This window comes from Aristolochia californica, unplaced genomic scaffold (genome assembly GCF_029961685.1).
Source record: "Aristolochia californica isolate CCGP_79_NKW_82.1479 unplaced genomic scaffold, dmAriCali1.0.hap1 SCAF_14, whole genome shotgun sequence".
NCBI lineage: Eukaryota > Viridiplantae > Streptophyta > Magnoliopsida > Piperales > Aristolochiaceae > Aristolochia > Aristolochia californica.
The window spans coordinates 24,885,665-24,900,941 of NW_027181815.1; the positions used below are offsets into that span (position 1 = coordinate 24,885,665).

A 15,277-nucleotide genomic window follows, 5' to 3' on the forward strand; every position below is an offset into this window, starting at 1 on the left:
TCATTTGTGTTTGAACCATGTTTTCATTATTGAATGCCCATTATTGCAAGCACTCGTAGATAATCTACTAAACAGAGAAAAAAATTGTATTTGTATTGCAAGTTACACAGTTGTACTTGCTCTTGTAAGTTACTACTTACATCATCATAATAAGCAAGGGCAACATTCTTATTGCATGGGTGGTCCATGATATTTAAAAAAAATATTAGAAAAATCACCTGTTAAATTTCAAAAAAGTTTGTAGAATGAATCACAATATTTTTCTCAAATTGACTGAAATCTTAAAAAATAGAGGACTCTTATTTGATACAAGGACAATATTTGTGGAAGGAAAACTTGTATATTTTTGTTTCACTATTGGTCAATAACAATCATACAGTGTTACCTCAGAGATGTTTGATAGATCAAATTGGACCAAATGACCCTCAAGACATACTCATTCAAAGGTTTTGAATAATGACATCTATTATCCTTACTTTAAGGTAAATATAAAGTCATTAGATGACTAATTTGAAGTTGATATTAAATATATGTTTGTATCAATGAAATTTGTGTCATTAGGATTGTATTAGTGCCATTGATGTTACACATATTAAAATACATATCCGGTTTAATTAACAAACGAGATTTTTGAATTGGAAGGGATTCCTCCCACATAATGTAATGGCAGTACATACATTTGACATACTATTCACTTATATACTTGCTGGATGGGAGAGATCAATAATTGATTCACGTGTATTAAAGTCAATATTAACAAGACGAGATAAACTTTAGGTACCTAAAGGTAAATGTCACTTATTTCTTTAGTCTATTTTAATTTATTATTAATTTAATTAATTTATGATAAATATATCTTTTAGTGCAGGCAAATATTATTTGGTAAATGTTGGATATGTAAATCTTCTTGGGTTTTTGGCTTCCTATCGAGGAACTCGTTATCATGTACAAGAATGTGGAGATAATGCTCCTATAGATGAAAGTGAATTATTCAACTGAAGACACTCGTCTTTATGAACTACCATTGAGCGTACTTTTGGGGTTCTAAAAGCTCATTTCAAGATATTAAAATATGCTTCTCTTTTTCATTTTGTTGTCCAAATACAAATTGAGATTGTTTGTTGTATTTTGCATGATTATATATTTGTAGAGAGGATTCCATTGATTTATTTGAAGATGAAGTTGATGATTTAAGTGATGTTTCTGGTGGATAAGATTGTCAAGGCAACGATATAAATGAAGAAGAGGATGGTGATTATGGTGATGGTTTTGAGGATAATGGAGACACGTAAAAAAGTACTCTCAGGGAGTGTGCAGTACAATCTTTAAAAACATTGTATTTTCAAGATGTATTAGTAATTTAGACATGGAAAAATTATTGGCTATTATGTATTAATGAAATTGAATTTTCTAGGTTGTATTTTGCATGTTCAACTTTAGGTTTTTTATATTAAATAATTGAATGAGTTATACTCGTGTTATTTTTATTTTTAAATAATCGAATGAGTTATACTCGTGTTATTTTTATTTTTAAATAATTGAATGAGTTATACTCGTTGGATAATGATTCCATTATACTTGAATAGTTTAAGAGAGAGAATTTAAACACTATAAAAAATAGCAATTTGATGAAACATTTTGATATTATAAAATAAGTAGTTTAATTAATTTAATTTTACATAAATAATTAGTTAATATTAATTCGTTATTTATTTATTTATTAATTCATCACAAGTTAAAACCTATCTTAATTGATTAATAAAAATTTAATCAATATTAAGTGTTAATAGACACATTTTATATAAAATATTATTTTATATAAACTAATGGTGGGTGATATTACATTTAATCAATAGTTTAGGAGTGAGAATTTAAACATAGTAAAAATAATAATTTGATTAAATATTTTGATATTATAAAATGAAATATTTTTTGTAAAATTTATTTATTTTTATATATTTAACTAATTAAATAATCTCAATTCAAAATTTTAATTTTTATTTATTCACCACAAGTCAAATTTATCTTAGTTTATCAATAATTTTTTTTAAGTATAACTATCTTATAAGAATTAATTGATTAATTTTATATAAATTAATCATGATTACTATTATATTTAATTACTAATTTAAGAGTGAGAATTTAAACGGTGTAAAAATAATAATTTGATTAAATATTTTGATATTAAAAAAGTAAGTATTTTTTAATTATTATTGTTATATATAATTAATTAAATAGTCTTAATTCATTTTTTAATTAAATATTATTTTATCAAAAGTTAATTTTTTTTTCATTAAGAAGAAAGTTAAATAAAATTAAAAATTAAATCTATCAAAATATTTAGTTTCTATATCACTTCCAAAGTGGAGTAGCCCTCCCCCCGCCCCCCGAAACTTTGTTGCCTATGGGAACTCGACGTATAATTTTGCTCTGATACCATTGTTGATGAATGATAAACCACTCATCAAACCCCCGGTTCCAATCAGGAACTTTAAATTAGATAACAATTATGAGGTAATAGAAGAATTGTTATTAAGGCTTGGCAAATTGAATCTCTCGGAAGAGCAGATTAAACAAGCCCAGAAGAAGCCAGAAACATCGGCGAATGTGGTTAGTCAACACATCCAAAAACATTTACCAATTCTACATGTTTTGGAAGTTGACCATTCACAGGATGAAGAATCACAAGAAGGTTCTTTATCTCAAAATAATTCGGAGGATTTAACTCCTTCAGCATACTCTGATTCTGATATCGGTCAAAATCCAGGTCCTCATAAATTGGGTTTAACCAATATCACTCAGACTGAAGAAATGCTTCAGGAAATGATTCAAGATCAACCGAGTATCCAAAAATTGGATTATCAAAAATCATCGACTCGGAAATGGGATCTAGAACTTAAAAGATACTACCATAGGCCTACACCTCAGGACCTATTGTATGAAGAAAATTTGTATCTAGATCAAAAATCCTATGATGGGAGAACCATCTATGAATGGAGTATAGATGGTTTATCTGAATATCAGATAATGGAACATTGTCAACGGATGTTAATGTATGCAACCATCTGTCGACAACATAAAAATTCCGATCAAGGAATAGCAGAAATGATAACTGTTGGATTCTCCGGAATCCTAAAAGGTTGGTGGGATAATCTCCTCACCCATGATCAACATCAGGAAATTTATAATTCCAAAAAGGTAATTAAAACTGAAGCAGGTCCCGCATACCTTGGCGAGGATGATGCAGTTTATACCTTAATCTCCTGTATTGTTCATCATTTTATTGGCAGACTTACTTCCCAAACCGATAAGGGAAAAGAGACTTTGCAAAACCTAAAACACTTAGCCATTTCAGATGGTATAAAGATGTTTTCCTCTCTAGAGTAATGCAAAGAACTGATGCCAATAATGAATATTGGAAAGCCAAATACATTGATGGCTTACCTCCGCTTTTTGCCAACAAAGTCAGAAAGCGAATAGGCAATGAGGGTGGTGCAATCAATTACCACCAATATACATATGGCCTGCTTACCAGTGCTATTATTCAAGAAGGCATGGCCCTATGTAATGATTTAAAGCTTCAGGCTCAGCTTAAACAACAGAATCTTTCGGGTAAGCGTGAGCTTGGGGAATTCTGTGAACAATTTGCTTGTGACACAGGACCCCAACCTTCCCATCAAAGGAAGGGTAAAGGGAAAGTCTCTCAACCTAAGAGAGAACCCTACTCTCATCAGAGTAGGAGATATCCCAAACGACAGTCTCATCAAAAGACTCGTCCCGAACCTAGGAGACCTCCCCCTCGGAGACCACCTCCTCGAAGGATACCTCCAGACAAAAAGAAAATTGTCTGTTATAAATGTGGTAAATTAGGCCACTACTCCAATAGATGCAAAACCAAAGAGAAATTAAACCAACTCCAAATTGATGAAGGATTAAGGATCCAGTTGGCAAAGATTCTCTTAAATTCTGATTCTGGGGATGATATTGATTATGCCTCATCCAGCCCATCAGATGATCCAGATTGTAGCTGTTCTCATCTCCAATCTGTAGCTCAAATGCATCAAATTAATGTTCTGACATCCCTGCAACGCAGCATGTTAGAGAACATTGATCAAGAGGAAGATCCTCAAACCAAGAGATATTTAATGAAAGAATATCTCGATCAAATTCAAAGTACTTCAAAGAGTAATCCTCCTATCGCAGGAGTAAAACCCTATTCTTTGAAAGAAATTATTGGTCGTTATGAAGCAAACACTTCTTCAAAACAACCAATATCCATCTCCTCATTACAAGGAGAAATTAAAGAAATCAAGCATGAATTAAAAGAATTAAAATCTTTGTATAAAAAGCTTGAACAAAAATGTGAAAACACATGTTTATCAGAAAAGACACCTGAAGGTTCTTTTTTGAATCAAATTACTAAAGTCATCCATCAAAGATGGCATACTATCATTAATTTGGTGATTGATCAGAACTTTGTCATTCCTAAACTGACAGCGCTGATCGATAGTGGAGCAGACTTAAACTGCATCCAGGAAGGGTTAATTCCAACCCAATATTTTGAGAAAACAACTCAAACTTTGGCAAATGCCAATGGAGACAAAATGAAGATTAACTATAAATTAAATAATGCATCCATTTACACTAATAATCAGTGCATTATAACTGACTTTTTATTAGTCAAGAATATGACTCAACAAGTCATATTAGGAACTCCATTTCTGGAGAAAATCATGCCAATAAAAGGCATCGATAATCATGGAATCCAAGGTCAGGTTAATAATAAACCTATTTATTTCTCATTCAAATCTCCTCCTCAAATTAGCTTCATTAATGAGATCTCTGAATTGAGAAGTGTTAAAGAACATCATCTGAGTTTCCTGCACAAAGAATTACAGTTGTTAACCCTTGAACAACAATTGGAAACTCTAGATATCAAAGAGAAAATTAGTTCTCTTCAGAAAATATTAACCCAAGAAATTTGTAGTGAAATTCCTACAGCTTTTTGGGATAGACATAAATATATTGTGTCTTTACCATATATTGATGGGTTCAATGAAAGAACTATTCCCACCAAAGCTAGGCCTAGTCAAATGAAACATGCTTTACTAGACCTTTGCAAAAAGGAAATCCAAAATCTATTGGATAAAAAATTAATTCGAAAATCTTACTCCCCATGGAGTTGTACTGCTTTTTATGTCAATAAAAATGCCGAAAAGGAACGAGGTGTTCCCAGACTTGTGGTTAATTATAAACCACTGAATGATTGTTTGAGATGGATTAGATACCCCATCCCAAATAAAAAAGATTTATTAGACAGATTGTTTTCTGCTAAAATCTTTTCCAAATTTGATTTGAAATCTGGATATTGGCAAATTCAAATTAATGAAAAGGATAAATATAAAACTGCATTCACTGTCCCTTTTGGTCACTTTGAATGGAATGTTATGCCTTTCGGTTTGAAAAATGCTCCATCTGAATTTCAAAACATCATGAATGATATATTTGCTCCTTATTCTGAATTTACCATTGTTTATATTGATGATATTCTAGTTTATTCAGAATCCCTTGATGCTCATTTTAAGCATTTACATGTTTTCAAATCAGTTATTAGAAAACATGGGTTGGTGATATCGGCACCGAAAATGAAATTATTCCAGACCTCTGTTAGATTTTTAGGTCATAATATTCACAAGGGAAAAATAGTTCCCATTGATCGAAGCATTGAGTTTGCCTCTAAGTTCCCGGATGAACTACTGGAGAAAACTCAACTTCAGAGATTTCTAGGAAGTCTCAATTATATTGCAGATTATTATCCTCATCTTGCACAAGATTCTGCAATATTACATAAAAGACTCAGAAAGAATCCTGAGCCCTGGACTCCCAACCATACCCAGGCAGTCCAACTAATTAAGAGTAAGGTTAAACAACTCCCTTGTCTTAACCTCACTAATCCTTCATATCCGAAGGTTGTAGAGACAGATGCCTCCCATCTAGGCTATGGTGGCATTCTGAAACAAAGAAATCCATCAGGTAAAGAAGAACTTGTTCGATTTACCTCTGGAAACTGGCATGATGCACAGCTTAATTATTCTACTGTAAAACAAGAAATATTGGCAATAATTAAGTGCATTCATAAATTCCAGGATGATTTATTAAATCAAAAATTCCTTTTAAGAGTTGATTGTTCAGCAGCCAAATCGATTCTTAAGAAGGACGTGAAGAATCTTACTTCCAAACAAATCTTTGCCAGATGGCAGGCGGAATTAAGCGCCTTTGATTTTGATATAAAACATATCAAAGGAGAATTGAACTCCTTACCTGATTTTCTAACCCGTGAATTTCTCCAGGGTCAAAATCATGTATAACCCCGCAAGGGGCAATCCACTCCCAATGAGAGGACGTGGAAATCAACAATCCAGAGGCCGAGGCCGAAAGAATCCAGAAAGAAGAAATTCCTCAGACAAGAAGGGCAGTTGGATTCCTTTTAATGAGGAATCATCCTTTATTTTTATATATTTAACTAATTAAATAATCTCAATTCAAAATTTTAATTTTTATTTATTCACCACAAGTCAAATTTATCTTAGTTTATCAATAATTTTTTTTAAGTATAACTATCTTATAAGAATTAATTGATTAATTTTATATAAATTAATCATGATTACTATTATATTTAATTACTAATTTAAGAGTGAGAATTTAAACGGTGTAAAAATAATAATTTGATTAAATATTTTGATATTAAAAAAGTAAGTATTTTTTAATTATTATTGTTATATATAATTAATTAAATAGTCTTAATTCATTTTTTAATTAAATATTATTTTATCAAAAGTTAATTTTTTTTTCATTAAGAAGAAAGTTAAATAAAATTAAAAATTAAATCTATCAAAATATTTAGTTTCTATATCACTTCCAAAGTGGAGTAGCCCTCCCCCCGCCCCCCGAAACTTTGTTGCCTATGGGAACTCAGACGTATAATTTTGCACGAGAGAGAAAAGTAAGACCGGAGAAATTTCAATGACGCTTCCTAAGGTGGACTACCCCCCTTCCCCCGCCCCCGAAAATTCGTTGCTTCTGGGATCTCGACGTATAATTTTGCACGAGAGATAAAAAGTAAGACCGGAGAAAATTCAATGACGCTTCCTTGATCTCTTATATTCTGTAACTTCGACCCCTTTCTCTTCCGCCACAGACGAGTTTCATTCGTCGAATCCTCGCAACTTTCACTGCCTTAATACAGGTACCTCCCTTCTTCTCTCTGGGATCTACTTGCTATGTATTTATTTGTAGTACTCTTTTTGTGCCACTGTACATAAGGTGCACTGTTTGGACTGAACTATGATCGTCAAGACTTCATAGGTTCAGAAATAGTCCGGATGTGTTCGTAAGCCGAATTATTAATTTCTACGGAAATTTGAGGGCTAATTTGGCGTCCTCTTTTATTTGCTGCAAGCCTGGAAATTCTCAGCTGGTCGTGTGCTTTAAGTTCTGGATCTGATGGCATCCGCTGTTATGAATACGACCATTAGTGCATTAGATTGGCTGGTAGTGGCATTTGATGCTCCCCTTGCTCGGGCGGTCGTGTTTGGCGTGCATATTGATGGTAAATTGTCTGCAATTCACTCGCCCCGTCTATCTCTTTGTACTTTTAAGTTTTCTTCTATAATTTGCTCCGCTGTTGGTTATTTAAGGGCATCTTGTTGTGGAAATCCTTCTTGTGGTAGTCATCCTTTTTCAACTGTTTCAGAAGAGTTACAAGCCGCCAAAACGTCCCTTAACCGAGAAGGTTAGTGGAACAATCGTTTTTATTTTGTTGGCGTGACAAGTATAACAAAATATTTTTTCTATTCTGTTTAATTCTTTTTTTTTTTTTTTTGTTTTGAATGGCAAGTTAATTAATTTTTTTTAACATGAAAATTTTTTTAGTGCTACTTTCTATTTATTTCTATTATTTTCTCAAGGTAATTAAATGTCTCTGGTTTTCTCTGTCATATTCTGTTGCTTTATCCTTCCCCAACATGAACTTTTATCTGTTCTTCTAGATTACGAACTTCTCCAGTATTGGTGGGACAAGACTGTCTTTTCATCTCAATTCATTGTGTATGTCTTGCATTATATTTGTTCCATTTTGAATTAAAAATGTTGTCATAGGAATCGTCTGAACCTCTGAAAAACTAGTCAGGAATTGATCTCTTCACCATAGACCAGAGCTTTCACTCCTAATGCTGAAGTCAAATTTAAAGTGCAGTTCACTTGAAAATCAGGAAAATTTTGTTGTGAAACTGTTATCAATCTCCTCTGGCTGTTCTTCTGTTACTTTCAGCTGCTTGAGTCCAAGAAATCAATGTAGCAGAGGTGAGAATTTACTTTTGGCCTTTCTGCGAATACTTCTATTGTTTCTGAATGATGTGAGCATAATTTTCCAAGAAAAATGCAGTGAGAATGAGATTTTATTACAGAAGAATACAAGATCTCCATAAAAGGAGTTTAAACAAAAGTTGCCGAAAACCTTTTTGTACTTAGGAACTTTCCAAGATTGTCCTAGAAAGTTATGGATAGAATCAAGTTGTTAATTTCATCTGCAGATTCATTGGTCAATGCAGTTATAAAAAAAGACTAGCTATTGCAATGTCCAGTCTCTTCCTTTATTTTTGACTTATCCTTTATCTGTTTTTGTAAGAAATCAATTTTTAGTGGTACAGTCTTTCCCTTCTATGACAAACTTCCAGTGAGATATGTCAGCTTACCTGGTTAGATATTGTTAAATGTAGTGTAAGGGGCAGTTTGGTCATTTTACATGATATGTACATTTCAGTATGAGTGCTATCAGGTTCAGTATGTTTAGGTGTGCCTATGGTCCAGTTTTTACATTGTTTGGAAGTGCAGTTATGGAGTTATAAGAAGTTATATGTAAGAGGGGTAAATATGTCATTGTTTCTCAACTCACTTAAATTGATAAGAAGAAAGAGGGTTGAATTTTGATCCCATTAAGAGCAATCCCTATGCTCTCTTCCAGTCTTTCTTCTTCTGTCTTTTTCTTCCTCTCTTCCCTCATACCTCTATTTCTCATTATTACATGGTATTAGAGTGATAAGCTAAGGGTTTTCAGGTTTTTATATTGACTGAGAGTCAAATTTAGATTTTTCGTGTTCTTTTTTGGCCATAACCCTGGGTTGATGGTTCCTACTGCCTATTGTGCAGGTTTATGTCTGATTAGTGTCCCAAGAGGGTCCTTTTATTTGGGATTGTCCCATCTACAGTGTGCATAGAACTAGACCTTGTGCCTACGTCATCTCCAGGAAGACTGATGTCAGCCTTGACTTTGCCAATTTTGGTGTTTTTAGGCTGATATTAAACTCATTCTGGCTTGATGTGTGTTGTTGGTTCATCAGACCCTAATTCTGCAAAGTGGGGCCCACATAGTCTGTGCAGGTATACTGTTGTGGTAAGGCTATTGGTTGATTGTTACTTCTTCTTATGACTGATTTTGGTGAAATAATTACTCCTTCAAAAGAGTTTGGAGGCTCTACAGGGAAAGACACTATTCCTATTACTATAGAGAGACTAAATGGACAAAATTACCTTAGTTGGTCCAAGTCACTTCGTATCTATCTTAAGGCGAAATGAAAGTTTAAATTTATTAGAGATGATCTTCCAGTCCCTTTGACAGATGATTGGAAAGCAGAGGATAGCCATGTCATGCTTTGGTTACTTAACTGTATAGATTCAAAGTTGAGAAATCAAATCATGAACTATGAGATAATCAAGGAAATGTGGATGTCCTTGGGATCTTTATATGCATAGGAAAACAACTTGTCTCGCGTATATGAGTTATATGTTAAACTTTTCAACCTTAACAATGTGAAAGAACAATCATTGATTACCACAATGAATTACAAGGTATCAACTTATATGAGTTATATGTTAAACTTTTCAGCCTTAAACGAGGTGAAAAAACAGTCACTGATTACTACAGTGAATTACAATGTATCATGCTGAAAATCAATATGTTTCATCCTTTTACTATTGATGAAAAGGAACTTCGAAATCAATAGGGGCAAATACGTGTTACTACATTGTTTAGATGGATTGGGACCAAACCGGGATTCAGTTAGGGCTCAATTGCTGGCAAGTGGAGAGAAGCAATTTGCCAATTCTAGGCATACGAGTCCCCAAACCCATCTGGATAGTGCCAAAGAGGTCCTGGTGAAGGCCCAATTGGACACCAATTTTCTGGAAAATGGCCATCCAAATGCTCCAAGAGAAGCAACAGTGGAGGAGAACGTGTTGGATTGACTCCTCACAAACGCCGCAGAGGGGGCAGGTACTATTGGGAATGGTAAATTCGCACTTTTGAAGGTTATTAGCAGCTCCGGAATGGCAGTCCATAAGAAGAACTTAATCTTGTTTGGGGCCGAGAGTCTCCATGCAACATAGGCCTTGTGCTTCGATGCGTTGGGGTTTTCTCCACTGATGTGGGAGTAAGCGGAGGCAAACGAGAAGATACCATTAACACTCGGTTTCCAAATCAACTTGTCATGAATCTGGTCACGAAGGATAACACTGCTGAGGCTGGATAAGAGCGAGCAAAAGGCAGTGGCTTCCTCATCATTCAAACCCCGACAGAAGAGAAGACTCCAAGACTGATTGCTCCATGCATCAGCCACCGATCAGGACAAATTCCAGGAAATCCTAGAGAGCCCAGAATACTCCTCAATAAGAGGGCGGGGGTCGCACCACTCATCAATCCAAAAAAGGAGAGTCTTCCCTTTCCTAGCATAGGAAGACGTTATAGCCTTGAAGGTAGGGAGCAACTTGTATACAAATTTCCATATTGGGGACAAATGGGGGGGAGCGCCTCCATTTCTCCACCAGTGGCCAATGAGCTGAAGCGAAAAACTCGCCATGCTCCTCCACAAGCCGCAATGCTTTGTATTGAAATTCCAGATTCATTTAAGGAAGAGGGCGCAATTCTAGTCTTTAGTAGATCAAATACCCAAACCACCACGAAAACGAGGGAGACAAAACTCCTTTCAACTAACAAGATGATATTGGAAAGTGCCTTCAGAACCTCTCCAGAGAAAGCGATGACGAATAGCGTCAATCTTAGAGAACACCAAGGTCGGACAGCGCATGAAGGATAGGAGGTAGTTAAGCAGGCCCACCAAGCACGATTTCATTAAAGTGTGCCCGCAGTGGATAAGAGCTTACCTTGCCAAGTGGCAAGTCTTTTCTCGAACTTCTCAATGAGAGAGGACCACAATGTTGTAGTGGGACGATTATCAAATAGAGGAAGGCCCAAGTATGTGGATGGCGTGCTGTCTAAAGTGCAACCCAAAAACTCGGCCATATCTTGGAGAACCGTGCTATCAATATAATATCCAAGTAGAGTGGTTTTCCTCCAATTTATAGTTTGCGCCGAAGCCAGCTTGAAGAGGCCAATAACGGCCCTCAGTTTTCTGATATGATCAGTAGGGCCCACATTGAAATAGATGGTGTCATTTGCGAACTGAAGAATTGTGATGTCAAATGCAACATGCTTGGCAGTAGGAAGAAGCCATCCAATCTCTTCTGCAGAATAGATCAAAGAGGAGAGATATTCAGTTACCACAATGAAGAGCAAAGGGGATAATGGGTTGCCTCGACGGATGCCACGGGTTCCTTTCAAATAGCCATGCACGGTCCCATTAAGGAGCATAAAATAATTGGCAGAGGAGATACAACTTTGGATCCAGAATCGCTATTTGTCTCCAAAACCCATTTTGCCCAATAGAGTGTCCAATACATGCCAATTAAACCTGTCAAAAGCTTTTTCAAAATCCAACTTGAGGATAAACTGAGGGAGCTTCAAGGTCTTGAAGTAGTGGAGAAGTTTGTGACTAGCCATTGCGGAATCAAGAATCTTTCTCCCTTTGATGAAAGTGCTCTAACCCTGGTGAATGACAATAGGTAGGACTGCTCGTAATAAGTATTGGTAGTGAGATTTATGGGCCGAAATCTGAAGGCTGCTCTGCCACTTCTCTTTTGGAAACAAGGGCGATGAATGAAGCCCCAATACTTTTGAATGAGATGCCCCAATGGTAGAAGGCAGGACCGTATCAAAAATATCCTTGTCGATGGAAGACCTGTAGCAACGGTAGAATTTGCCATTGTACTATCTGGACCCGGAGCCCAGTCCAAAGGAAGGCCCAAAACTACTTTTTCATTTTTTCTGGTGGAGAAAGGTAATTCAATAAGACCCACAACTGCCATGGGAATTGCTGAGAGGTTAACACTCTAGAAGAAAGGCCGAACTGGATGGCTTCGGTGTAGAGACCTACAAAAAAGCTCACCAAAGTGTTAGAAATGAGAGACCGCTTCGAAGTAACTTCGCCATTGATGCAAAGCAGGGTTATTCGGTTGGCCCTTTGCCTGGCAGTAGCAACGGTGTTGAAAAACTTTGTGTTCGCATCACCCTCCGAGAGCTATTTGAAACGGGCATGCTGTTTCAAGTGAACAAGCTCATTATGAGGAAAAGTTTGCAACTGGCCTTGGAGAGCATAGCGCTGCGCAGTTTTGGAGGGAGAAAGACATTTGGACTCCTTATCAGAATCAAGGGCAGCCATCTGGGATAAGAGAGAGGTCTTCTCAGCAGAGTGCGAAGACTGACACCCCAAAGATCAACCACACAAGAGGGGCTTGAGAAGCTTGAACTTAGCAGGGAGGGACCATCTCCTAGGGCCAATAATTATGTTCTTCTTCCAAAAGGATTGAAAAGAAGGGTCAAAAGTAGCATCATTGAGCCAAGCATTGTTGAATCTAAAGGGTGGGGTCACCAACTGCCGAAGTGAGTATCTATCATTATTGGCCAATGATCCTTAACCGCACGATCGAGAACTTTGCCAGTTGTATTGTTGTAGAGCCTTAGCCAATCCTCATTAGCAAGGAATCTGTCCAGCTTTGACAGGGCGCAAAGGGGTTGACGACCATTGGACCGAATGAAGGCCTTCCCCAATAATTTAATTTCGTAGCATCAGTTAGCCAAGCATTGTTGAATCTGAAGGGTGGGGTCCCCAACCACCGAAGTGAGTATCTATCATTATTAGCCAATGATCCAAAACCGCACAATTGAGAACTTTGCCAGTTGTATTGTTGTAGAGCCTTAGCCAATCCTCATTAGCAATGAATTTGTCCAACTTTGATAGGGCACAGAAGGGTTGACGACCATTGGACCAAATGAAGGCCTTTCCCGATAATGTAATTTCATCCAGGTCCCAACACCCAATGAAATCAGCAGAGAGTCTGATGGAGGTAGTAATTCTTTGAGCTGGAGGAGACTTCTCATGGCAGAACCGAGTCACATTAAAATTGCCCGCGAGTAGTAGGGGGATAGGCCAGCACTGACAGACCGAAAGGAGGTCATCCCAAAAGAGTTGTCTCTCGTTGTGCTGGGTAGGACCGTATGCCCCCACAAGACACCAAACATTGCCGGAACACTTGTCACGTAGTTTGATGCCGAGGGAAAAGCAATCCCAATAGCTATCAAGGACCTCAATAGTGCTGAGGTCTCAGATAAGGAATTTGGGATGATTACCTCCCGGGAGCGGTCCCGAATATACAACGCCCATCAACTTGGCTAATTCCATCATTTGGGGCCATGTTTCTGGATCAAATTTATGCTTCTTAGATTGCAATGCTTCCACAAAGCATTGGTATCGTTCACCAGGCTCAAGAAAGATGAAAAGCCCCACTTTCGGGTCACGGGGGTAGCAAGCTTGCGCACTCGGGAGCGGTGATGAGATAAAGGAAGATGGTGAACAGGGTTTACACCGTTACATCTATGCAGTTGATGAATTCTTACTTCTTTAAGCTCAAAATTTCAAAACAAAGACATTTTTTTCAGCTCAATGAGCGAAAACCCGACCCCCCCGGGACCCCCCACCCTCCACGACTGTCACCCCTGCCCCACCTCTCCGCTCAGATCGATCGGAGTGAACCGAACCGCTGCAGAAGCAGCAACAACAAACCGAACCGACAACAAAGGCCTCCCACTTGAAGATTTTGGAGGACGAACTAGGTTGGCAGACGGTTGTTAGCCGCACTTCCAGGAGAAGGATCAGGGTAGAGAATTCGGAGGAGCTATAGTTCCAAAATGGCAACGTCTCCATCTCCCTCCAAAAATCAAAAGACAGAAACGGAACTCATCTCCGAATCACATCTAGCTCAGGAGCAAAGAAGTCCTTCATCTCCATCCCCAACCACGCTGTGGAAGCCTTCAGAGTATTACTGGAAAAAGTATGGGGCGACAAGATGGGAAGAAGCTATGGAAGATCTCTCTTCACCATAGAGTTGGAATTCCAGATTCACACGCAATACCACGGAGGAAGGCTGGAATGCTCCATCACGCAGAGACGTGGAAATACAATCAAGGGGATGATTTTCCTTCCCCAAACTCCCAAGTCTGGTCTGGGATGGAAGAACTTCCGCATTTCGATTCAGCAACTCTCCCAGAAACTCTCTTAGCAACCAGTCACAGGAAATACTGTCAACATCCATCACCAGAAAAAGGCCAACTTCTCTCCTCCCACTGTCGCCCCTCAGGAAAAATCAGAACCCCCACCTTCAACCTACCCACTCTAGAAAAAACTTGCAAACAATCCATCAAACACTTTCCCTCGCGGAAACACCTCGTCTCCCTCCTAAACCCCAAGCTCAATGAAATACCCAGTGACAAATGCCACACTTCCGCCTCCACCCCTCTTGAAATTCAACCACCACGAAAATCACATCTCACTGGTTCTCCCAGACCAAGCCCTGAGGGAAGGACGAAAGTGATTATCAACGACCGCAACCATCACTGTCCAACCTGACCGCAACTCAGCTGAGCTGATTGGAGCTTGGATTCGGAAAAAAGCCTCTCTTTGGTGGCCAGTGGATATCACACATATCCAGGATAAGCACTGGCTTTTGGCCTTCCGGTCGCAGGAGGACAAGGAGGAGTTGTTCCGTCTAAAAAATGAAACTAATGCCCCAATCACGGGTATGAAACCTTGGGACTCCGACCTCTCTGGGGTCGGTCACGACATCCCAGCGGAACTCCGACCTCTCTGGGGTCGGTCACGACATCCCAGCGGAACTCCGATGCCGGCATACGCTGGAGAGCTTGGCGAATAACTTCAGCGAGCTCATCTGGGCCAATGACAAGCCGCCGGAATTGCTGTGGGAAAGTTTCATCATCAAGCCAAAATCCCTGGTAAGAGGAACTTAACTCATTGAGCTTTTTTTGGGCGAT

At 37.7% G+C, this 15,277-nt stretch overlaps 1 protein-coding gene across 3 annotated transcripts in view; it reads left to right on the top strand.

Annotated features, from left to right (window-relative positions):
• The first annotated feature begins 6,956 nt into the window (after nucleotides 1–6,956).
• Nucleotides 6,957–15,277, top strand: part of LOC137949922 (long chain base biosynthesis protein 1b-like) — a 51,441-nt gene continuing 43,120 nt past the window's right edge. Inside the window, exons 1-3 of one of the 3 annotated variants that reach the window (XM_068796168.1) lie at nucleotides 6,957–7,246; nucleotides 7,357–7,609; nucleotides 7,698–7,792. In XM_068796168.1, coding sequence (XP_068652269.1) covers nucleotides 7,504–7,609; nucleotides 7,698–7,792 — 201 coding nt within the window. In that variant the 5' untranslated portion in view covers nucleotides 6,957–7,246; nucleotides 7,357–7,503. The remainder of the gene's footprint in view (nucleotides 7,247–7,356; nucleotides 7,610–7,697; nucleotides 7,793–15,277) is intronic. The other 2 variants (XM_068796169.1, XM_068796167.1) reach the window with 2 other exon arrangements.